The sequence below is a fragment of the Schistocerca serialis genome, chromosome 4, assembly GCF_023864345.2.
Source record: "Schistocerca serialis cubense isolate TAMUIC-IGC-003099 chromosome 4, iqSchSeri2.2, whole genome shotgun sequence".
NCBI lineage: Eukaryota > Metazoa > Arthropoda > Insecta > Orthoptera > Acrididae > Schistocerca > Schistocerca serialis.
In genome coordinates this window covers 51,574,083-51,599,865 of record NC_064641.1, presented here as the reverse complement: position 1 = coordinate 51,599,865, position 25,783 = coordinate 51,574,083, and the positions used below count along the sequence as shown (strand labels likewise).

General features: G+C 40.5%; 1 protein-coding gene across 1 annotated transcript in view; it reads left to right on the top strand.

Annotated features, from left to right (window-relative positions):
• The window catches only part of LOC126475077 (beta-1,3-glucan-binding protein-like), a 123,260-nt gene that overhangs the window by 59,773 nt on the left and 37,704 nt on the right, over positions 1-25,783 (top strand). The window contains exon 6 of the mRNA XM_050102638.1: positions 5,023-5,268. Within this exon, the coding sequence (XP_049958595.1) occupies positions 5,023-5,268 (246 nt within the window). The remainder of the gene's footprint in view (positions 1-5,022; positions 5,269-25,783) is intronic.

The window sequence follows — 25,783 nt, the reverse complement described above, 5'->3', positions numbered from 1 at the left end:
CATAGCAATTACACAAGTACAGGGCACTCCAGTTTGCATCCAAGGTAGTTGAGAGAGTATCCTAACCTCTACAGGGTTCCTAGAATGAGCGGTCTCTAACCACAAGTACGAACGAAGGCAAGAGTAGGACTGGCTGTACGATGCTGTTGCAATGGCCTAGATACCGTCCTGGTAGTTCGGGAATATGGCATGTGGTGGTGCCAGAGGCCCGAGTAGAGACTCGCTTCCATCTTGCAACACTGGCCCTGTAGTGGTCACCTCGAAATGGACTACGCAGCCAGTCGGAGAATCTATATGCCCGGTCTGTGTGTGTTATCTTTGCAGCTGCGTGGCTGGCCGCTCTTTGCGCATGTTAACGTCCGCCACTGTCGGCCAGTGGCTGAATGATGGTGGATACCACACATACGGCACTTGCTATTCTTTTTGGGTGCCAAATGGATCGGTGAAGCCCAAAAACCATTCAAGTGGTGGATAAGGTCCATAGTTAACAATTCATCTACAGCTGCTTTAGCGATTAGTAAATTATCTGGGCAGAGGCACTGTGCCTTGTAAGAGAAAAGATAATTAAATGGTCACCCTAGCTGCAAACAGGCGTTGATTTACTTCATTGGGGACATGTTGAACATGTGTGCCCCGACGAGGACTCAAACCCGGGATCTCCTCCTTACATGACAGACGCTCTATCCACCTGAGCCACCGAGAGCACAGAGGATAGTGCGCCTGCAGGGACTTATCCCTTGCACGCTCCCCGTGAGACCCACATTCCCAACATGTCCACCCCACTACATTCGTAGAGCGCCTAATAGATGTTTGCCCATCATACTCATTACTCGTGGCAGATTAATCTACCAAGTCCTGTAAGAGTTTGGGCATAGTGTGTGCGTTCGCACAAGAAGGTCAATGGCCGGGAAGCCCGGGATCTCCTGCTTAAAATATGGCAGGAGATCCCGGGTTCGAGTCCCGGTCGGGGCACACATTTTCAACATGTCCCCAATGAAGTATATCAAAGCCTGTTTGCAGCTAGGGTGTCCATTTAATAATCATTTCATTCTAACGAAAGCTGCATGGTCATCAGCGGTAACTGTTCTTTCGGGAATAGATACTACCTTCACATATACCTTGTAAGAGACGTGATGACCCTCTATGTTTCTGATTCGGTGGGACGCGCTAACCTTAATGCTATGGTCGTGTAGGGGCTGAATGCACTGTCACAAATTGCACTGGCACTAACGTGTATGTGAATTGCAGGCCCAGAAAGGAGACAGCTTCAGTGAGAAGGTGGGGCAGTCTGCAGTGATTCTAACAGATTTATCCAGTGTTGAATGGTGTACATAGCATCTCTCCAGAAGCGGCGTGTCTTCAATTGTTCAAAGAGTCTATCAAATCCAGATCCATTAAAACCTGTGTCAGTAGCTCATCGAGGTGAACACACTCGTTGTTATCCCCAGGTTTGTGGGTGAAGTTCTCTACTCTGATTTGCAGGCCCTCCACATTACGTTGAGTATCCGTGAGGTTGAAGTCCTGCGAAGTTAGGCGCTCTGTATTGGCGGCAGGTGCAGGTAACAGTGATAGCAGCTGACATTTGACGTCTTTTAACTGAGTGTGTCACTTAGATAGTGATACCTGTATGGATAAATTCTCGTCTTGTATCATGAGACGTTCTCCTCCGGTGGCACAGTAAAATTTATTGGCTGTTTATACACTCATGCTCATAAATTAAGGATAATTGCAGAATGTGGTGCCTCCCATTCATGCACCAGTGCCTGTCAGAGCTCCTGAAGTGTCCCAGGGATTGAAGACGTGCAGCGATACGTCGACTGAGAGCATCCCAGACGTGAACAGGAAGGGTCACTCGATTCTTCTGATACCATCTGTTTCGGGTTACTCCTCCACGATGGCAGCTCGGTGGGGCCGTGCGTTATAATCCACCAGGAGGAAGGTGGGACCCACTTCACCCCTGAAAAGGGGGACATACTGGTGCAAAATGATGTCCTGATACACCTGACCTGTTACAGTTCCTCTGTCAAAGTCATGCAGGGGTTCACGTGCACCAATCATAATCCCACCCCACACCATCAAACCACGACCTCCTCACAGGTCCCTTTCAAGGACATTAAGGGGTTCCTAGTTACTGGTTCACGCCAGATGAAAACCTGGAGAGAATGATTGTTCAGACTATACCTGGACTCATCCATGAACATAACCTGGGACCACTGTTCCAATGACCATGTACTGTGTTCTTGACACCAGGCTTTACGGGCTCTCCTGTGACCAGGGGTCAGTGGAATGAACTTTTCAGGTTTCCGGGCGAATAAACCATGTCTCTTCAGTCGTCTGTAGACTGAGTGTCTGGAGACAACCTGCTGTGCTTGACCAGCCTCCAGTCACCCTAGTATTCTAACCCTCATAACGTCATCAACATGTGTTCTTTGAGCCATTTTCAACACACAGTCACCATTAGCACATCTGAAAACGCCTGCGCACTTCCTCGCTGCACCGTACTCTGACATGCACCAACACACCTCTGCGTATGTGGACTGCTGCCAGCGCCACCGTGCGACGACTGCAGGTCAAATACACCGCATGGCCATACCCCGAGGTGATTTAAACCCGCAGACCGTCCACCAGAGCGTTGTTTCACCATGTATCAGGATTATCATTAATTTATGAACATGAGTGTAGTTGTTCTTTCAGTGACAAACATCAACTGCTGAAGCGTCTGCAGTGGTGTTTGAGGGCGTCAGTGAACTGTGGGACAGCCTGAGTCAGAGGTCTATGGATACAGATGAAAGTGGCGAAGAAAATCCTCTTCCAACAGTGCTTCCAACAGTGCTTAATGTCTACTCGAAGGTCTTTCTGTTGCCGTGTTTTGTAATGATCGATCCATTTGCCACCCTGAGGTGACGTGAAATATCTGAGGTCGGTTGAACGGTAGAGGGGACCAGAACAGTGCTGAGTTCGGAGCCAGATTCTACCCGGAAATGCTGGCTGATATGACTGGATTTAAAGCACGTTATGCCGCTGCCGATGATGGGTAGTGGGACTAATCTCGTTTGGTGCATATTTGTGTTCTACAGCATTCGTTAGTATCGTTGCTATCTTTGACAACTAGTGTAGGACATAGGCGGCGTTTAAGTGTTTGCAGTGAGAAATGCACTTGTGCATGGTGGTGTCGACGTTATGGGTGAACTACCAGCTGCACGCAGTCTGTTGGCTGCTGCCCATACTCGCAGACAAAGGCTGTACCTGCCTGATTGTTGTCACGTGGGCACAGTGTATCCCAGCCGTAGGAGCACCATGATCCGTACTGGTAGTGTCAGGCTTTTTCTGGCGCGTCCAGTACTGTTCAGGAGGAACAAAACGATTGCCGCTACTCCGTGCATGGTGTGTCGGCAAATGATTGGAAGTGATCTGGTATGATGGATGCTGGGTCTTGAATATGATCATCTTGCAACATGAAAACGGGACATGCTAATTGTAACTCAGCTTCCTGTCGGAGTGCTTCGTTGCTTATAAAACAATATTTGAATTTCGCGAGACAATTTATTTGTCCATACTGCCCACAGCGTATGGTCGGTCATTAATATAGCGTCCACTAACGTTCGCCCCTGGTAGCTGAGTAGTCAGCGCGATGGAATGTCATACCGAACGGCCTGAGTTCGATTCCTAGCTGGGTCGGGGATTTTCTCCGCTCAGGGACTTGGTGTTGTGTTGTCCTAATCATCATCATATCATCTCCATCGACGCCTAACTCGCCGAAGTGGCGTCAAATCGAAAGACTTGCACCAGGCAGACGGTCTACCCGACGGAAGGCACTAGCCACACGGCATTTCCATTTACTAACGTTCGTAACTGGGGCCAAAACTGTTCAGTTTTTCAGAGGAGACAGCCTGTTCAGCTTGCTGTTCTGGTAATTTATCACGTCTTTGAAGCAATGCAGCCTCGGCTGCATCGAATTTATTAAAGTGCGATGGTGACAGAATGACGTCGCTGACGGTAGCTGCATGCTCACGTATGTGAGGCAGTAAAGCGGTGCACTTTGCAGCATCATCGAAAATGTTGTTGGCAGTGAACACTGATTCGACTACCGGAAACTAAGTATGTGGTTGGTCCGATAAGAAATGTGGAAGCCTCGGAGCAGTGTGTTCTACAGTGTGACTGTTAGGAAAGTGTCTCTAAGAGACAAACATTATTGTTTCAGGGTTATGCGCGAATGGTATCCAACGATCGACGGTCATGCGGTAGCAACTCCAGAAATCTTCTGGTGTGGCTTTGCCAGCCGAACACTGCTGATGTTTAAAAACCGATTCATTGCTTTAATGTAGCACATACCGCAGTGGGAAGAGTAAGGCATTGCTGTTGTGTTCATATACTGGTATCGAGTATGGGTTCTGTAACAAAGGAACATATAAACCTCTGATTTTCTTCCATCTAAGATAAGTCAGTCAAATCGGTGGAAGATTGCACTGAATGTTGCCACGTGGTATCAGCCCGTGCTAGAATACATGAGAGAAGCAGTTGATAGCCACTTACACTCGTGTTTTCTGACTTAAGCGGTTCCATATAGCTCGTTGCACTATGCAATCCTTGGAACTTTCCGTCCAAACTGGGGAAAGGCCCTAATAGCTTCTCATGCACTTCACTATCCATTGTCTTGGCGATAAGCGACGTGGCATGTTCATTGAGTTCGAAAAAATAAACCGTTGTCGCTGGTCAAAAATGCGGAAATTTGAGTGACAGTGAGTACGAATGATATTCAATTGCAGAAACCACAAAGTATTCACTTTAACACTTTATTAACTCTTGTACATGCAGTGGAATCAGAATACAATTTGCACCACATCATCAGGCACGAGAACACTAGCATACCTGACAACAAAAACAATACTTTCCAAGAGTCACACTTTTTCTTTGCCTTTGTTTCTTTATACTGGAGGTCGCTGTTAGTGTTGGAGTCGATGCCGCCTCGGGTATTTTATAAATATTTTCACTGACTGAAATATAATAAATTAACTTTTGCAGAGATCTGGCTTGAACCAAAAGAAAATTACTACGGACACCTCAACTATCAATCAGGGCAGATCAGAATAGCAATGGCACGAGGAAATGAAGATTTAACAAAAGATGGGGCCCAACTTGGCAACACTTTACTTGAAGCAGGCTGCAGACTTGGCCTGAAAACAAAAATTCGGAATGAGATGTACACAAAGAGCAACTGGACACCTTTTGGATCTGACTTCCATGTTTACAGAGTTATTTGGGATAAAGGTAGAGTAATGAAATTTTCCATTTTTAAAAAAATAGTATTGCAAATTGTAGCAGTATGTTTGAGGTCTGTAAAAATAGAGAAACTAATTTGGTATAACTCCGTTTATTTTTAGTCTACAAATTGAGCCTGTTTGTATTTCTGTGGAGATAACACTTTCTGAACATTTCAGACTGATACTGTTAGGCACGCATGCACGCACAACTTTTTAAGAAGTCTACAGTTGAAAGTTTATTTAATAGGAACTTATATTTCAGGAGACGTTTACCTCCAAACAAACCATCATATCAACTGAAGCTGTCAATTTCTGATAAATAAATGTTCTTGACATTATTGTCTAAATTCAGCCACTCAGCCATTTTATTGTGGTCATGTGTGTACGATCATAGACAGCTAGCCTTTAAAATTACAGTAATAGGGAAGATAGGAAATAATGAAATTTTACATATACGTATCATAAGAAGAAGAAAACACGATTAAATTGGCAGGTGATTTGGGCATGTGCAGCGTGTTAAATTTACCATGTTTTACGCAACTTAATTTCTAAGCAGTTTTTAAACAACAGTTTTCCATTTTTATTATTAGATTTAAGTTGGTCTTTTGTAGGTCATTTTAAAGCTTTCTTCGGTGTGAGTTCATTTTGGGTTTCATCTATCATTCATTTCTTCCATTCCTTTTTCATGTTCACTTTAAGTGGTTTATTTATCGAGACTTGAAGAGGTTGCAGTTGTGAAGTAAATCCTCTCAAAATAACAGCAAACTCTGTATTTCCCTGTTTCAATTTATTTGTTTCATTTTTTAAAATGACTACTGAACTGCTCCAGCACAATAAAAGAACTCTTCTTCAATAAAGCACCTTTCCTTCTCTGGGACACTCTGTTAATCCATAATTTCCTACCAGCCTCGTCCATCCAGCCCTTTTTATGTACGTGCACAACAACATCCGACGGTATTTCATAAGATTTTGGCATTGCTCTGCGCTTGAAAATGATCATTGCATTAATTTTAGTACCGTCAGCACAACATGAAAGGAGTATGGTGTAGTGCATTTTTCTCATGTCCAGTTGTTTTTACAGTAACAATTTTAGCACCTTTCATGGCAACAGTTTTTTACTCGGCACATCTGATTTCAGAGGAGTTCCGTCCGTATTCGCTATTTGGCCTTGTTCCACAGTGGTTTTCTTTCTACATTGGATAAGAAAGCGATGGAAAAATAAGATTTTCTCTTCATACTCTTACGGCATTTTTTGAGATATTTTGGTTTTGGTTCGCATACTAAGTCGATGATGCTTCATAAACCTGTAGTACCAACCCCAACTCCACCCTTAATGTCTGTCAAGCTCCACTGTAGTGGTAGCTTACGAGCATGTATTTGGATCTTGCCATTTTGACGGCGTTCTTGAATCCATTTCAGTACGTCATCTTATAGTTCTGGCCATTTTGCTTTCAGTCCTCTATTTGCACATTTAGTCTTTATCATTTTTTTTCAGCTCTTCTTTACTACCCCGCCAGTAGCGAGTGGTTTTCTTTCTGTTGGTGGAGGGCCGAAATACCGCTCAGCTGCTCTGTTTCCATGTTCTTATGCGTATGCTATGATCCGCATCATATGAACACCCTTTTTTTCATTGTGAAACTAGCTAATACTAACAAAAATATTGTATTATTACCGATAACACAATTCGCTTTCAATTCAAGTTCAATGGCACCGTAGACTGCAATGTTACATGACAGGCTAGACTGCTAGTCGAATCCAATGTTGCCAGATATAGTTAAGTTTCCCGTGGCATCGAATATATGACCATATTTAAGACTGGCGGGAATTTTAAATCAAACGCTGGGTATTTTTATCTTAATTTCGAGTATAAGACGCACCCGAATTTTAGAGGCAATTTTTCGAAGAAAAACGTGCTTCTTATAGTCCGCAAAATACGGTACTACACACAGCTACTGAGTGTGGCAGCAACTATGGCTCTAAGTCGACTGGGCGTTAAGTTGGATCGACCTTTGATACAGGTACGTCATTCCGTGCTGCTTCAACTCTGTGATAGAGTTCAGCAGTCATAGTGGCTGGCAAATGGTAGCACGATAGTGTGCTGGCAACCCGTGACCTGATGTATTTAATGGGTGAGTGATCTGGAGACCATAGTGATAAGCGATACAGTCAAATATGGTCAGGACAGCTTGGGCAACATGCAGTTTTCTTTGTCTATTGAAAGACAGGGCAGAGCCAAAGGCCTTAATACACCTGCTGCGCAAATTACTAGCTGTGAACCAGAATAAATCGTGTTGTGTGCCCAGTGATATCCATTCCACCATCCAAGGTTCACTCACCTCAGAGCCTCCAAACGCAGATATGCCCAACATAATGCTGCACACTTACTCAGCACTCGTCTTAAAATACGACATAGTGCCACTTCATTATCCAGTTTGGTTTCAAGCAGCGCTAGTTCGAGAATATTTTTCCACAGTAGTGCCTTATCATTTGGCGCCTCTCTCTCCTTCCTCCTATTCCTCATACACTTTCACCCATGTCCGTTCTTGCTACTAATTGTGACACACACCGTATACAAATCTTGGTCTTGCACGCCTCTGGTGCTCCAAGTGGTCAAAATAAATGTTGCATATTGCTGAAACTTTAATATTGAAAGTTGCGATCCAGAAATATGACATCAATACGTTGTTTTGTTTGTAACGTAATTCCACAGCAGACATGTTTCATTTTTCTACTGTTAGGGGGCAATGTATGCAGTCTACGGCAACCGCGTCACATGTAAACATTGCAGTACATGCAGTGTCTGCCATTACGAGAGTCGTGTTGCTACACGATGGTTCGGATAACAATAACGTACCATCAGTGGCGCTGTATAGTCGCTCTTATGGAGCAGGAATGAGATAAGTGGACATCATAGAGAACGTTACTTTGAGACGCAAGTGGAGTCTCTAGAATCTGGAACAAGTTTCTAGAGACAGGATCAGATGAGGATAGTCACGGAAGTGGCTGCAGAAGAAAAGGAACAGGTGTGTAGGACTGATATCTGTGTATAACAACAAGCAGAAACCCTCAACCCAATGCTTCACACCTACAGCAGCACTTCCAAGCAACTACAAGAATGTAGGTGCCAACACAAATGATACAAAATAGCCTCCATGAACAGAGATTGTGTTCCAGAAGACCTCTCACTGCTCCTGCTTTATATTGGGTTCAGAGAGGGGCTCATGTCGGATGGACACAAAACCACTTTCTGGACTAGATAGCAATGTGACACAACGCTCTTTCCTGACGAGACCCGCATCAGTCTCCACACTGACAATACTGATATTCGTGTGTGGAGGCAGCTAGGACAACGTTCACACCATGGCTGTATCACAGACCACCACTTTTATCGAGGTGGTTCCGTCATGTTTGGGGGTGGTGCCATATGTGGCTGCAGTACAAGCATTGTGCGAATGTATGGGAGGATGGCTGGTGAGAAATATGGGGTTGACATCCTTGCATGCATTGTGGCTCTTGTTGGTAAACATCTTGGAGTAGCATTCGCGCTGATGGACGAAAATGCACGCCACATCGTCACACTCTTGTGAACACCTTCCTCGTGGAGCATGTAATGAGTGGGATGTAATTTCCGCCATATTCTCCAGAACTCAGCTGCATCTAGAATGCATGCGCCATGATAAAATGAGTGGTGTGTAATCGTCCTGCCGCACCAGTGATGTTACAGGGCATCAATAGAGGCCGCTGAGGAGGAATGGGATAATATTCCACTAGTTTATCTGGCCAATATGGTAAGGAGTACGCTTAACTGCACACAAAAGTGTCTCCATTTTCAAGGAGGGCCAGCTAGTTCACAAACACTGCGTTATGAAAGATGACAGTGAGAAGTAACTAAGTGTTTGAAGCAGAATCAAAGATTTTGTTTTTCTTTATGTTTATCAAGTGGAAACGTATTTATCCTCTTTATTTTTGTTTTCGACGACTTTATCTGACAGAAAAAAAATCAGTTTCGTTTATTATTACGCCCAGTATTGACAATACAACAATACACGGCATTTATTTTGACACTTTATTTGTGATACGTTCTGTTCAGCTATCTTACTGTTGTGATACCTCTGTTGTCCCTCTCAGCTTGGCGTCCCAAGTAGTGACTTGTGCACTTCGGCATTAAACTGGCCTTGGCTGCAGGGTGCACGCCTCTTGGTGTCCCTCTCTCTACTGTAGCATCAAGGGAAGTTGCAAGATGAGCCACTGAGATGACAGTTTGTGGTGCTCCAGGTGTGACTGCGCAGTCTGGATGGAAACTTGCATTGCAGCAAACATGCCCCTTTTCTGATACAAGGTACATGACATGCTTGTACAATTCTGCAGGACCAAATGAACAATTTGTTTGTAATCTTGGGCACTAGTAGGTGGAGCTTCTGAGATCCTGTATTGCACTGAGCGTGGCTCCTCTGAAACCATCATTCTGTATTTGCATGACAGTGCAGCATGCAGCAGGTGATAAACTTCAGTCTTGATAGAATGTAACCATAGGGCTCTCCTGTCCTCAAACGTGCTGGCATTTGGGCTCAAAATGGCTCTGAGCACTATGGGACTTAACTTCTGAGGTCATCAGTCCCCTAGAACTTAGAACTACTTAAACCTAACGAACCTAACGACATCACACACATTCATGCCCGAGGCAGGATTCGAACCTGCGACCTTAGCGGTAGCGCGCTTCCAGACTGAAGCGCCTAGAACCGCTCGGCCGTCCCGGCCGGCTGTGCTGGCATTTCTTCTTCTCACATAAGGCATAACATGACCTCATAATCAGACAAAACTGAAATGCAATTTCTGAATGGGTAACATATCCTACCCACATAGACCACCTACCCTATTCTCATAAGGCGTGTTATGTATTCTGTGTGTTGTATATTTTGAGCTATTGATCTGCATTGCATTCGCTTGAGATTTCCTTGGATGAATAAAGATAAATAAATAAACCTTTCCTTGTGTACAGAATGTAGATGGTGGTTCCGCTTCTTGCTTTGTACAGTTCCGTATCCAAGTTCGTAATGCACTTCCTGTCAGGATGACAGTTGTTACATTCCACCTTCATGCAATATTGCAATTTTAATACCCAGAAGTTTTTGTATAGCTTAACATGTGGTACATTCTGTCAAAACAAAGCACCAAACACGAAAGAACATTGCAATAAAATAGTTGCCTTGTAAACCGTACTAAAATGTTGATGGTGTTGAGACAGCAACCAGCCACAAATTTATTTTCAGTTCCTTTATTCAAATGGTACCGTTACTGGTTTCGAATCATTACGATTCATCTTCAGACGGTTTTCATGGTTTCATTACAACATGTAGTGCGTTTCCTTTTTACAAATTAATTGTCCTAAAATATAAACAATACATAATTATAAGCACGCAACACAGATGGTTGCGTTACAGATTTGCATTGGATATGACTTACGCGAAACGTCGGTTTGCAGTGTTTGTTTTCATAGTTTTCGTCCACCAGATGTGAATATGTTCCCACTGCATTCTTATCGTCGATTTTCTAGAATAACGTATTTATTCTTTTCCAGTTTATTGATTGCTTCCAGCATTGTGGAGAACGTAATTTTCCGAATATATGAACACTATCTTCGCTGCCTGCATAATGCGTAATGTGATTCGCAGATTTGTCGAAAGATTCATCGCTCATCATTAAATAATTCCGATAGTCATCTGGCTCTACTGTAAGTTCTCTTAGCGTGATAGTATGGCTGTGTGTAGAACATCTTCCAAGTCACTTTTTGCCCAGAGCCACTTCGTCGTGCTTGTCTTTTCATAGTATGAAGCAATGCAATGCAGAGTGATTCCGTGATGATGTTACAAACTTTCAAGGATGACGGAAAAACAAAACATAGCCTTGCCATTTTCTCTTGCTTGCAGGGCCGTATCGTCAGGTTTAACCAGCTGAACTTGGGTTCCAAATACAACACCAAAAATTCCGTGAGAATTGCCGTGATATGGGATTTCCATTCTTGATAAATTTCTTACATCCATATCTACATCCATGCTCCATAACCACCTTATAGTGTATGGCAGAGGATACTTTATGTACCACTGTCAATTTGTTCTGTACCAACTGCGAATGGTTCAGAGGAAGAACAATTGCTGGTAAGCCTCCACTTGGGCTCGAATCTGTCTAACTTTACCTTCAGGTCTTTTTGTAGGATATATGTAGGAGGTTGACTTGTCTAGCAATGTACGTTCTCAGAACTTTAACTGTAAACCACATTGTGATGATAACACCTTTCTTGCAGCATCTGCCACTGGAGTTGACTGAACATTTCTACATCTACATGGATATTCTGCAAATCGCATTTAAGTGACTGGCAGAGGGCCCATCGAACCACCTTCACAATTCTCTATTATTCCAGTCTCGTATAGCGCACAGAAAAAACGAACACTTATATCTTTCCGTGCGAGCTCAGATTTCACTTATTTTGTTATGGTGATTGTTTCTCCCTACGTAGGTAGGTGTCAACAAAATATTTTCGAATTCAGAGGGCCGCGCGGGATTAGCCGAGCGGTCTTTATAGGCGCTGCAGTCATGGACTGTGCGGCTGGTCCCGGCGGAGGTTCGAGTTCTCCCTCGGGCATGGGTGTATGTGTTTGTCCTTAGGATAATTTAGGGACTGATGACCTTAGCAGTTATGTCCCACAAGATTTCACACACATTTGAACATTTTGAATTCAGAGGAGAAAGTTGGTGATTGAAATTTCGTGAAAAGATTCTGCCGCAACGAAAACCGCCTTTGTTTTAATGATGTCCACACCAAATCTTGTATCATTTCAGTGACACTCTCCTATTTCGCGATAACAGAAAACGTGCTGCCCTACTTTGAACATTTTCGATGTACTTCGTCAATCCTGTCTGGTAAGGATCTCACACTGTGCAGCAGTATTCTAAAAAAAGGACGGACAAGCGTAGTGTAGGCAGTCTCCTTAGTAGGTCTGTTCTAAGTGTCCTGCCAATAAAACGCTGTCTTTGGTTAGCCTTCCCCGCAACATTTTATATGTGTTTTTTACAATTTAAGTTGTTCGTAACCGTAATTCCTAGGAATTTGGTTGAATTTACGGCCTTTGGATTTGACTGATTTATCGTGTAATAGAAGTTTAACGGATTCCTTTTAGCACTCATGTAGATGACCTCACACTTTTCATTATTTAGGGTCAATGGTCAATTTCCGCACCATACAGATATCTTTTCTAAGTCGTTTTGAAATTTATTTTGATCTTCTGCTGACTTTACTAGTCGATAAACGGGAGCGTCACCAGCAAACAACCTAATACTGCTGCTCAGATTGTCTCCCAAATTGTTTATATAAATAATAAACAACAAAGGGCCTATAACACTATCTTGGGAAACCCCAGAAATCACTTGTGTTTTACTCGATGACTTTCCGTCAATTACTACAAACTGTGACCTTTCTGACAGGAAATCACAAATCCGGTCACATAACTGAGACGATATTCCATAAGCACGCAATTTCACTACAAGCTGCTTATGTGGTACAATGTCAAAAACCTTCCGGAAATCCAGAAATACGGAATGAATTTGAAAGCCCTTGTCAATAGCATTCAACAGTTCCTTCGAGTAAAGAGGTAGCTGTGTTTCACAAAAACGATGTTTTCTAAATCCGGTTTCAGTGTGTGTCAGCAGACCGTTTCCTTTGAGGTAATTCACAGTGTTCGAACACAATATATGTTCCAAAATCCTGCTGCATATCGACTTTTACGGTATGGGCTTGTAATTTAGTGGATTACTCCTACTACTCTTCTAGAATATTGGTGCGATTGTGCAACTTCCCTGTCTTTGGGTACGGATCTTTCGTTGTGCGAACGGTTGTATATGATTGTTAACCCGGCAGTGCATGCACCTGGAAACTGGACGGAAGTACATGCAGCTGGTCTCACAGACCGTTGCAGTTTCTATCTTTCTGAATTTGCATTTAAATGTATATTATGGATCGAAGCGTTATTAAATAAAGTAATATCATTAAAAATCAGTTTAGTGAATATATTTAAGGGATAAATTTAATATTTTGGCCAAAAATATTTACACAGACGGAGATACATAAAATTTAGCTTTTATCAAAATAATGCATGTATTCAATCAGATATTTTGTCGATACAGTCTAGGCACACAGTAACACAATGTTCAAGGCAAATGTATTTCTTGCAGTTCTTACAAATATATCTTGTTTTTCTGTTTTTGCTTCTTCAGTCCACACACCATCCTCGTGAAGTCGCAATTGATTCCACTTCAGAAATTTTCACACTGCAGAGCTCTCCAATTCTCTCAGTTATCTTCCTTGCCAATATTTTTGACATTACTCTTTGCTGAAGATGATCATGCAGAAGCGCAAAAGAAAGCTGCCTCAAAATCTCTCTTCTTCTCAGTTGTTCCTTCTGATTTGAGTTGAAACTAATAGCAGCATTTATCGCAGATGTGTTCATGATGCTATAAAAAAACAACCATTGGCCATCTTCTTGCGTTTCCAGCTACCGATACATTATGTGTTGCACTCATTCCGTCTAAAACGTCAACTCCACCCTTAGTAAGGTTATAGAAAGTGATAATTTCTGGTTTTTTATCATTACCTGTATTTTAGTCAATATTTCCATAGTAGGGCATCGTTGACAGTAGTAACACCACTCTATTTCGTTTCGGCACATAAGAGACTAAGGTACAATTTTTCTGAAACCCAAACATAGATGACTTTTCTTGTCGGTTTTTAGTGTTAATAAATACCCTTGGGACTTGTCTTTTGTTCTTCCTCAGGGTACCAACGATGGCCGTCTTCTTCGTAATCAATGTGTTTGCAAGCTCGTAACTTGTAAAATAATTGTCGCAAGTTATGTTGCTGCCTGTATTCAGGATAGGTTGGCAAAGTCTCTGAACAAGTTCAATTGTCTGTAAGCGCCCTCAGGCTTTTGCCCAACACACACCTCCATGTTGAATGTGTAAAACATTCTGGCATCCACTGCTGTAAAAATCTTTACTCCATACTTGTTTGGCTTATTTGGTATGTACTGTCGGAATCTGCATCTTCCACGGAATGCTTCTAGTTTTTAATCAACTGTCACGTATTCAGAAACTGTATAAGCCTTCTGAAAGTTTTCAACAGTTAGACTGAGCACCTGTCTTATAGCCGCCATTTGATCTGTTTTCTCCCTTTCCATTCTCGTTTGTGTATCGTCCAATCTGAGGTATCGAAGGAGAAAACGAAATCTGTTTAAGCCCATTGTGAGATGAAATATTTCAATTCCTGTGCCATCTGCTCGCCACAAATCTTGTAGACTTAGTCGATGGGCACTTATACCAGCGTAAGTTTAGTACAGTCATATATACATATGTGATTACATATACATGATACAAATGTACCATTGAACCTAATAAGGCACAATATTGGGTGTTACATTGTACCTATTACAAATATTCAGATTTTACACAACTGTATATATATATATATATATATATATATATATATATATATATATATATATATATATATACACAATAATTTATTTTAGTTTAATATTAATATTCACTTAAAGAATATAAACACTAGTCAATCAAGAAATATTTCAGTTTCACTTTGAATAAGTTCCCTTTGTGGCACCTTATAGAGCTCGGTAATCTGTTGTACCATATTTGACCACTAATGCATGGACTACGGTCTGTTGTTTTTAATTTTGTTCTTTGTCTGTAGTAGCAGTCTTTATTTCTTGTATTATAGGCATGCATATCAGAGCACTTTGTTGCTTTGTTTTGATGTGTCACAAAAAATATAATTAATTTGTAAAGATACAGTGAGTAGATTGTGAGGTATTTATGATGAACAAAGATTTCCCTGCATGAATCTCTATACCCTAATCCATGGATAATTCTGATTGCTCTTTACTGTAGGGTTAATATTCTTTTCATATGTATGTCGGCAGCACAACCCCATATCTCTATCCCGTAGTTAATCTGTGCAAAAATGGTTCCATAATAAATTGTTTTTAATGTCTGATGTGGGACTACTTTTGATAACTGGTTGATTAGATGTAATGAACTGCTGATTTTATTGCATAAAAATTTGATATGGTTTACCCATCTTAGAGTTTCATCTAGGTGAATACCTAGAAATCTGCAGCCTTCTGTGTCCACTACTTCAATTCCACCTATGTTACTGATAGAGGTTTGGTGTGAGTTTGTAAGTTTAAAAGGCAATAACTGAGATTTACTGATATTAACTTTCAAACCTTGATCTTGGAAATAAGTAGTTATTTGACGTAGGCCCTCAGTTGCTACCAACGTTAACTCATCATTTTGTTTACCAAGAAATAACAGTGAGGTATCGTCTGCATAGATTACCAATTGGCAGTTGAAAGGTTGCTCTATATCATTTATGTACACTAGGAAAAGGAAAGGGCCCAAAATTGAGCCCTGGGGTACACCTTGCGTGACTGTCGCATATTTGGACTGGAAATTAATGATCTGATTATTGATTTTGTAAGTCAGCTTTGTACACTGCTTGCGGTTAAATAAATATGTAGCCAGCAATTGCATGGATGCAGCATTTACATTGTATGACTCAAGCGTACTTAAAAGTAACTCATGGTTTACCAGGTCAAAGGCTTTAGTGAGGTCTAGAAATATGCCAGCTGTTTGCATTCCTTGATCAAGGGCACCATACGTTTTGTGAAGAAATTCCGTAATTGCTGTGATAGTACTATGATCTTTTCGGAATCCATGTTGTGTGTCTGTTAGGAACGTATTTTTCAAGAAACAGTCACTAAGTTGTGTCAGCAGCAGAACTTCAAATACTTTGCTGAACACAGGTATTAATGATATGGGTCTGAAATTTGAAACCTCTTCCTTGGATCCTTTTTTATGCACTGGTTTATCTGTGCTCCATTTCAATACATTTGGAAATGTATGTTCTCTAATACTGCAGCTTTATTAGTTTGTTGTGCATCTCTTTCCCTCGAAAAGTTTCCCTGGATACTTTGAATGTACCTATTAGTGCAGTCAACAAGTATGTGTATAATGTTTTCATAAAAAAAAAAACGGTTCCCAGCACTGTAGAAGATTTGTAGCACTTTTTGCAGCACCTTTCACACCTGGTGAATGAGTTATGATGTTATGACAATGTGTGCGGGAGTTCTTTGGCGGAGCACGTGAGTTCCATACTGTTCCGTCTTTACCGACAAACACATCACTGTCAGCCCCACAATCACTGTCTTGTGATTCACCACTCGACGTTTTTTGTTCGGTACCGGGATCACTTTTCCACTCTGGGTCCTGGATTTCTTCGAAGTCGATTTCTCCATCTTCAGAATCACCAGCGTCACTTTCAACCATTGTTTCTTCAATCAAGTTCCTAATTCTCGCCTCCTGTGCCTCGTAAGAATAAGCCATGGTGCAGTTACAACACTTACAACACACTAAAATATGGTACAAAGCACTAAACTAAGCAGATTCCGCAAATAAGCGCGTGCGTGAATAACCTTGGCGGAGCTAACAATAAACTGAGACCAGTGCACGCGGCTGGCCTGTGAGACCCTAGACCTCTTTGTTGTGAGCTAGTCGGAAGTGCTATTGTTGAAATACCAGATACACCATACCAAAGGACTCCTATTACACTCACTTAAAGGTACTGAGAAGATAGCTTCTTGGAAACAACTTTCAGACATTGCATTAATGTGAAAATATTCTCCTTGGTCTGACAGACCACCTGCGTGTACGGTACTGACGGGTTAAGTGTGGAGCTATTGTTTCATCACACTCTCAAAGGAACGTTCTGGACTGAAATCTTGTTTTTTTGTAAAGGTAAGTTGCTTCGCTACTCCGAGGGTATCTACTTCTACGTTGGCAGCTGTGCTTGATTCGAATTCTGGAATATTTACTTCGTTTTCTTTGGTGAAGGTATTTCGGAAGACTGTGTTTAGTAATTCTCCTTTGGCAGCACTGTGGCTGATAGTATTTCAACTGCTATCGTGTAGAGAAGGCATTGATTGTCTGCCGCTAGATAATTTCACATACGATCAGAATCTCTTTGGATAAAGATTTCATGCTTACTAAATGAATCTGTAACTAAATGTCCTGTTTGTCTTTGAATCTTCTCTATTTTCTCTATCAATTCTATTTGGGATGGATCCTAGAGTGACAAACAATATTCAAGTGTTGTTTGAACAAGTGTTAGCTGCCTGCTTTGTTGTGGACTGCAGCCAATCAGGGTAATGTTTTTATCAATCAGGATATCTTTGTACCATTTACTATTTTTGTCTCAAATGGCTGCTGTTTACCTATCTGCATTATTTTCTACTAAAACTAACAGTTTTATTACCTTTATGATTTCTAGTAAGTATTTCAGTTGTCTTTCCACCTTCCACCAAGCTCTTAGGCTTGTGATAATCCTTTAATTGCAGCAGCTGTGAAGAGAGCTTCTGACAATAGTAATATTTTATTTTATTTAGTCCTTCAAATCCTATATGTATAGAATACGTACAAGGGTATGGAACATGGTTAGGTATTTACAAGATAAAATACAGTTTGTATTCCAATCCTAAGGACTAGATATTGAAGTAATTTAGCACAGATTCATAAATACAACAAACATTACAGGTAACATACAAAGTAGAATCTTAATAATGCATCTTTATTTTTGTTGTTTGGCTTTTATATAATTTGTCAGACTGTAAAAGCAATGATCAATTAAATATGCCTTTACTTCAGCCTTAAAACTACAGAGTTTACCTATTGATTTAATATGTTTAGGTAGATTATTGAAAATCTTTATCCCAGTATGTAGTGTGCCTTTTTGGCACAATGATGTTCTCACCTGTTTCACATGAAGGTCAGATTTTTGCCTTGTATTGTGTGCATGTATATCTTCATTTTTTAATAAGATATCTGGGTGTCTATCGATATATTGTTTGATGAAAACTAGTGTTTTGTAGATAAAAATGCAAGGAAGAGGAAGAACTGACAGTTTTTTGAATATGGGTCTGCACGATTTCGTATTGTTTACCCCTTCAATAATTCTTAGTATTCTCTTTTGCATCCTGAAAAGTTTAATATTTGTTGTTGTATTGCCCCAGAAGATTATGCCATATTTAATTACAGAATGCACATAGGAGTAGTATACATTTAACAGGCTGGCTTTGCTGCAACAAGTTTTTAAGATCCATATCATGTAACAGGTTTTGCTTAGTTTTCTTTGCAAATATTAAATGTGTACCTCCCATTTTGTGTTGTTCTGGAGCCAGAGTCCCAGAAATTTAGTGCTGTCAACACTTTCAAGAACTCTGTCCCTAAGTTATATTTCTATGTTTGGGTGGTGTCTTCCTTTTACATTATAGAAGTTCTGTGCTACTGTCTTTTCTTTGTTTATAATTAGCTTGTTGTAGCTGAACCACTGTTCTACACTGTTCATTGTTTGGATAGCGGAGTCTTTTAGTTTTTCTTCTGTTTTACCACTAATAAGGAAGCTTGTATCGTCTGCAAATTGGAGGGTAGTTTGGCAATACTTGTTGTACATAAGATCATTGACATAGAGGAGAAACAGAATGGGTCCTGGAATGAGATTTTCACTCTGCAGCGGAGTGTGCGCTGATATGAAACTTTCTGGCAGATTAAAACTCTGTGCCGGACCAAGACTCGAACTCGGGACCTTTGCCTTTCGCGGGCAAGTGCTCTACCAACTGAGCTACCCAAGCACGACTCACGCCCCGCCCTCACAGCTTTACTTCTGCCAGTACCTCATCTCCTACCTTCCAAACTTAACAGAAGCTCTCCTGCGAACTTTGCAGAACTAGCACTTCCTGAAAGAAAGGATATTGCGGAGACATGGCTTAGCCACAGCCGGGGGGATGTTTCCAGAATGAGATTTTCACTCTGCAGTGGAGTGTACGCTGATATGAAACTTCCTGGCAGATTAAAACTGTGTGCCGGACCGAGACTCGAACTCGGGACCTTTGGCTTTCACGGGCAAGTGCTCTACCAACTGAGCTACCCAAGCATGACTCATGCCCCATCCTCACAGCTAAGCCATGTTTCCGCAATATCCTTTCCTTCAGGATTGCTAGTTCTGCAAGGTTCGCAGGAGAGCTTCTGTTAAGTTTGGAAGGTAGGAGACAAGGTACTGGCAGAAGTAAAGCTGTGAGGACGGGGCGTGAGTCGTGCTTGGGTAGCTCAGTTAGTAGAGCACTTGCCCACAAAAGGCAAAGGTCCCGAGTTCGAGTCTCGGTCCGGCACACAGTTTTAATCTGCCAGGAAGTTTCATACCAGCACACACTCCGCTGCAGAGTGAAAATCTCATTCTGGAAACACCCCCCAGGCTGTGGCTAAGCCATGTCTCCACAATATCCTTTCTTTCAGGAGTGATAGTTCTGCAAGGTTCGCAGGAGAGCTTCTGTTAAGTTTGGAAGGTAGGAGACGAGGTACTGGCAGAAGTAAAGCTGTGAGGACGGGGTGTGAGTCATGCTTGGGTAGCTCCGTTGGTAGAGCACTTTCCTGCGAAAGGCAAAGGTCCCGAGTTTGAGTCTCGGTCTGGCACACAGTTTTAATCTGCCAGGAAGTTTCAGAATGGGTCCTAATACTGGTCCTTGAGGGACACCATCTTTTACATTTTCATATCCTGAATAGTAGTAGCTGATTTTGTTATGGTCAGTATATTGCACTTCAACCACCTGTTTGCGACCACATAGGTATGTCTTGAGCCACTCATTGGATATACCTCTAATTCCTAACTGGTCAAGCTTCTGCAGTAGGGCATTATGGTCAATGACATCAAAAGCTTTAGATAAATCAAGACATATGCCTGTCACAAACTTACTTGCATCCAGTTTAGTATAGATTTCATTAAGAAATTCAAATATTGCACTTTCAGTTGAATAGCCTTTCCTGAAGCCATGCTGTGAAGGAGAGAGAATTTTATTTGTATTTAGGAAATCAGACAATCTCTTATAAAAAACTTTTTCTAAAATTTTAGAAAATACAGGCAGTAGGGCTATTGGTCTATAATTTGAAACACATTCTGGATTTCCTTTTTTGAACAGAGGTTTCAGCGTTGCTGTTTTTAAGCATGAGGGGAAGGTTCCTGACGCCAGTGAGCTGTTGCACAAATGTGTCAAGGGTTCAGCTAAGGCAAGACAGCATTTTTTAATAATTGCATCCGGTATTCCATCAATTCCACATGAGTACCCTGTTTTCAAGGTTTTTATAACTGATAAAATTTCTTCAGAATTTGTGGGTGAAAGGAACAAAGATATAGACACATTTCTCACACTATTGCATGACGGAGGTGATATTTTGTTTTGTTCTTCCAATCCACTCACCAACTGTTCACTTACATTTGCAAAATATTTGTTGACGGTCCCTGCAATTTCTGTTGGGCAAGAAATCATTTGTCCTTCATAACATAAGTTCATATTTTTATATTTTTTAGTTTCACTTGTTGTTTGATTTTTTATAACTTCCCATACAGCTTTAGAATTGTTTTTTGAATTTTCAATGTATTTGTCATTTGCCATTGTTTTAGCTTTCCTTACAACATTTTTGAGGATCCTCTTGTAATTCTTCAGGTACAAATGAAATTCATGAGGCATGTTCTGTGTCTTTGCTATATCATGTAATCTTCTTTTCTCTGCACAAGATGTTCTAATACCTGTTGTAATCCATTTGTTCTTTTTGAAGTTAGGTTGAAATTTTTCCTTTTCAGTGGAATTCAGCTTCAAAGTATGACATGAAGATTTCCATGAATTTTTCAAACTTTTTGTTAGTATTTTCACAAGTATACACTTCATACCATGTTTCTTCACTTAGTCTCTGTACAAAAAGGTTTATTTGTTTGTTAGTGAATTTCCTTGCTTCTTTTAGAAGTTCCTCTTTCTCAGTTGTTTCACTTGGGGTGTGCAAAGCAATAAACTGTGCATAGTGATCACTGAAGCCAGTATTAAGACTTCCGGCACAGTAACTGTGATTTACATTTGTGTTTATTAATATCTGATCAATTGTTGAGCTAGTTGTTGGTGTAACTCTTGTAGGAGAGTCTATGGTGGCTTTTATGTTACATGTTTCCAGTAGGGTCATGAAGCTTTGCTGGTCTTTTGAGATTTCTTGAAAATCAATATTAAAATCTCCACTTATGATCACTGTTTTGTTAAAGTTTTTTATAGTATTTAAAGCTGCTTCTAGTTGGTGACAGAAATCATTAAAGTTTCCATCAGGGCTCCTATATACACAGATGATTATTAATTTTAATGCAGAGAGTTCAACTGTGGATACTTCAAAAATTTTCTCTTCAGCTAACAGTTCAATGGGTTTTATGTTACAATAATCAATGCCACTTTTAACAAATATACATGACCGTCCATGACTGGATGTAATTCTAGAAAATGATGAAGAAAGATTGAAGTCTGCAAGTTTTGTGACTGACATTGCATCTTTAGGCAGCCAGTGTTCAGTTATACACACTACAGAAACGTGTTTTTAGCTCATGAGTACGTAAAATTTCAACTTCACTTAATTTGTTTAGTAGTGATTGGACATTTTGATGAATCAGCACGAAATTAAAGGTTTTGTTAGGCTTTGGCATATTGTTAGACTTTGGCATATTTAATTGATCACTTACCTTTACCTTGTCACTAAAAAATCATTCAGGTGTGCTGGAAGTACTGCTTTTCTTTTCCCGACTGCACCTATTCTTCTATTATCATCTGCAGCAAAATTTTCTTCTGTGTCTGGCTCCCCTGGTAGTTGTTCAGCTGCTGCTCCTACTGTTGATAATATTGCTGCTGGTGTTAGAGCTGGGTCTGCAATTGGTAGAGCTGTTACTGCATTCATTGTGCCTGAATATTGGAGGCACCTAGTTCCTTCTTTTGTTGTTGATGTTGGTGAGTGAGGTCTTGCTGGCATTGTTTCCTTCGAATATTTGGGGGGCCAATCCAGGATGATTTTTCTTTTGAGTGTTTGATGCCTCTTGGTGATAATTTCTCCAATTTTTCCGATGAGCAGTTTTTTCCCCATGTTGTTAACGTGCCATCCATGTAATGTGTGGAATCTGCGCCCAATATTATTAACATTTACGAGTTCTACATTTCTGAAATGATTGCAAAGTAATGAAATTTGTCAGTTGGCATTGATTATTTCTTTATTTACGCATGACCAAGACGGTAAGTCATGCCGATGTGGAATGTTCAGCACTAAAACATTTGTGTATGTCAACTGTCCTAAGCACCTTTTTAGTTCTTGTTTTGCTTTGTGGGTTTCGGTTTTATATACGTGATTTGACCCACCAATTAGCGCAACTAAGTCTTCAGAGGATAAGTCAGCAACGTCTGTGGATCGTACATGATTGTAAACTTCCAACATAGAAGCACCAGGCTTTATGTAAGCGATTGTTTGCAAACTGGACTGATCGTTCAGAAGGCGAGCAAATCCATGACCATGACTGTCTGCCATCAAAACTACTTTTCTTCATTTAGGTTTCTCTGCCTGTTTAGAAGGTCCACCGTCATTATGGCCAAACAATTTAGTATCAGCGCTGGACAAATACTTGATATTTGGGTCACGCAAGTGTTCAGGTCTTTCAGTTTCATTTCCTTTCATAACAGTAGTTGAGTTGTTAGGCATTCTTTTGGATGTATCACTCCGCATATAAGCCGAGCAGTGCCAGGTCAATTCAAGAACAAGGGAGTACCCAAACAAAAACTGGAATTATTTTTTAAAAGCTATATATTTCAAAATTGTTTACAAAAGAACCATATTGCCTACAAAATACTTTCCGTTACAACTTATACAATTGTCCTACCAGTGCTTCCACTGTTTGAAACATTTTGTAGTCATCTTTAGAAACGGCTGACAGCTACTCCCTCATTCATTTTTTGACTTCCACTATGTTGTCAAATCGGTGTCATTTCATGCCTCTTTTCATGCATGGAAATAAGAAACATTTCCAGGGAGTCAGGTCAGGTGAGTAAGATGCATGTGGCAGTGGAACCATGCCATTTTTAACCAAAAACTATCTAACAGAGATGGCTGTGCATGCAGGTGCATTGTCCTGTTGGAAGGACCAGTCTCCTGTCTGCCACAAATCAAGTCTTTTTTGATGAACACTGTTGCATAGTGTTAAAACTTATGAAAATGGCCTGTAAGCACAAGCTTTCGAATTCTTTCAATATTTTTGTCAATTTGAGCGGTTGATAAATGTCCAGAATGAGGTTTGCCAAACCACCGACATGTTGCCATTTTTGAATGGAGCAAACCTTGCACACTTGAATTTTTCCCATGGTGTGATCTTGGTAAGCTGTTTTTAATATTAAAACAGTTTCAGCAGCATTTTTACTGAGTAGAAAACAAAATTTCACAGCCGCGCATTGTTCAATTTAACTTGCCATCATAAAAAACAAAACAAGAACAAACAGTGCTAGCATAAACTGTCACTGCAGATAAACAGAACAAGCCAGGTCGAAAACAGAGGCTGCTCTGAACTGGCAGTGAGTTGTACTATACACACCTTGCGATAGAAATGTGTACTATGCAAGCTCCATCCACGGCAATGATATTCTGGTTTCTTTTTTTGGGTACCCCCTCATATCTTGATATTTGAAAGTAAACTTGTAGGACTGGATTAACACTGTTTGTTTCCACTTCACATTAACAGCTTATTTCCTTTTGACATGATCTAAATTTACCCTGAACATTAAATAGCCTAATGGAAAAATACTACATTTTTTAAGACTGGTCTAAAATTATTCTGAATGACAGTGTAACTTTGTACCAGTATCAAAATTGATAGTTTACTCTAATAGAACTTACTTAGTACACATTTTCACCTTCCTAAGCACTCAATAATCATAGATGTAAAATGTTACAATGTCTATTGCGATGTGTAGCTTGTTTTGTGTCAAGTATTTTCAAAAAATGGAAAAAAGTGGTACAAAGTTTGTCTTGCCTCTGTAAATTCTTCATAGGTGGTGGACCAAGAATGTTGGTCCTGAATCCATGTACAGTACTATGCTGCTCAAGTTGTACTGAATTACCTGAAATGAACATTGCTTCTCTAATGAGAGCTTCTCCAATGGTTGATGACTGCTTTGCAGTTGCAGCTTTTTGAAGTCACAAATCCAGTGATGCAGCTTCTGGTAATAGACACAAGTACTTGATTTCATAAAATGGCTGGCTTTTTGCCAGAATTTTTAGGAGTGCTATTACTTGCTAAATATGCTAAAGTTTCACATTTATCATTTGTGTTGATTATATGTTCCTCAATGGCAAGTAGGGATATCAGATTACTAAGTGTTGATTCACTTGCTTGCAAAGATTCCTATCCATTGATAAAGTACTTGTATGCTCATGATGAGACTCATCAAAATTTTTATAATAATTATCTGATCAGGTATTTGCTCATCTAGAATCTCAAGCAATGTGCAGATCTTCAATTCCAGCAACATCTATCATTATGTCGCCAGTTGCTTTTTTTGCAAAACTAAACCACTGCTGCTCTATGATGTACCTAAACACTGGATCAAATTTTTGTTCCCAATTAGATATTAACTTGTCCTCATTTCTGTCGACATGTTGCAGTTTGTAATATGAATTATGGTTTTTTCCTTCACCTAATGTAGCAATGATTCATTGAGTTGTTGTGTCACAATTTGCTCAGGCTGCAACCAGCTTGCCGTTCATATCATTATCAAATGGTTCTTCAGGCAGGTTGTATGCACCATCAATAACGGACCAAGCATTGTGTAATTTTGATGCTATTAATAATTGAAAATTCCAAGAATGCCAAATTTCAACGTCTTTGAGTTTATTTATGCAGATCTTCTTGTTCGCAGTCTTGAGGTTAAGTTATTTTGCTCTTTTTGTATAGTCAGAAAACTAACCTCACCTGGTACTATAGCATGTGAATTGTTAATATGAGCCTGGTACTAACCTTTCAGTAAATATTATTTGAAATACATGGTTGTAGCTCTGTCATAATGATTATTTTTTGGCCAACAAATCAAACATAATAAAAATGTATTTTATTTGTTAGACATGAAATACTCAAATATGTACAGAAGATTTCATCTAGTAAGTGTGCTAGAATTTGCGCTGATGAGGTGAAATATAATGACCACCTGTTTAATAGCATGTTGGTCCACATCTGGAACTCAATACAGCAATGTGATAAGTTTTTAACAGGTCCTTGGTAGATTTCCAGAGGTATGTAACACCAGATGTCTGTGCACAGGTAATGCAACTACCATGAGTTATGGGCTGGTGATTTGTGGATGCAGAGCTGACTCCCGATAGTGTTCCAGATGTGTTGCATCATTATCAGATTAGACAAGTCTGGTAACCAGAACATCACTGTGAGTTCACTATCATGCTCCTCAAATCACATAGCATGATTCTGGCCATGTGTTATGGACAGTTGTCCTGTTTGAAGATACCATCACCGCTGGGGAAAACATAAATCATAAAGGGATGCAGATGTTCCA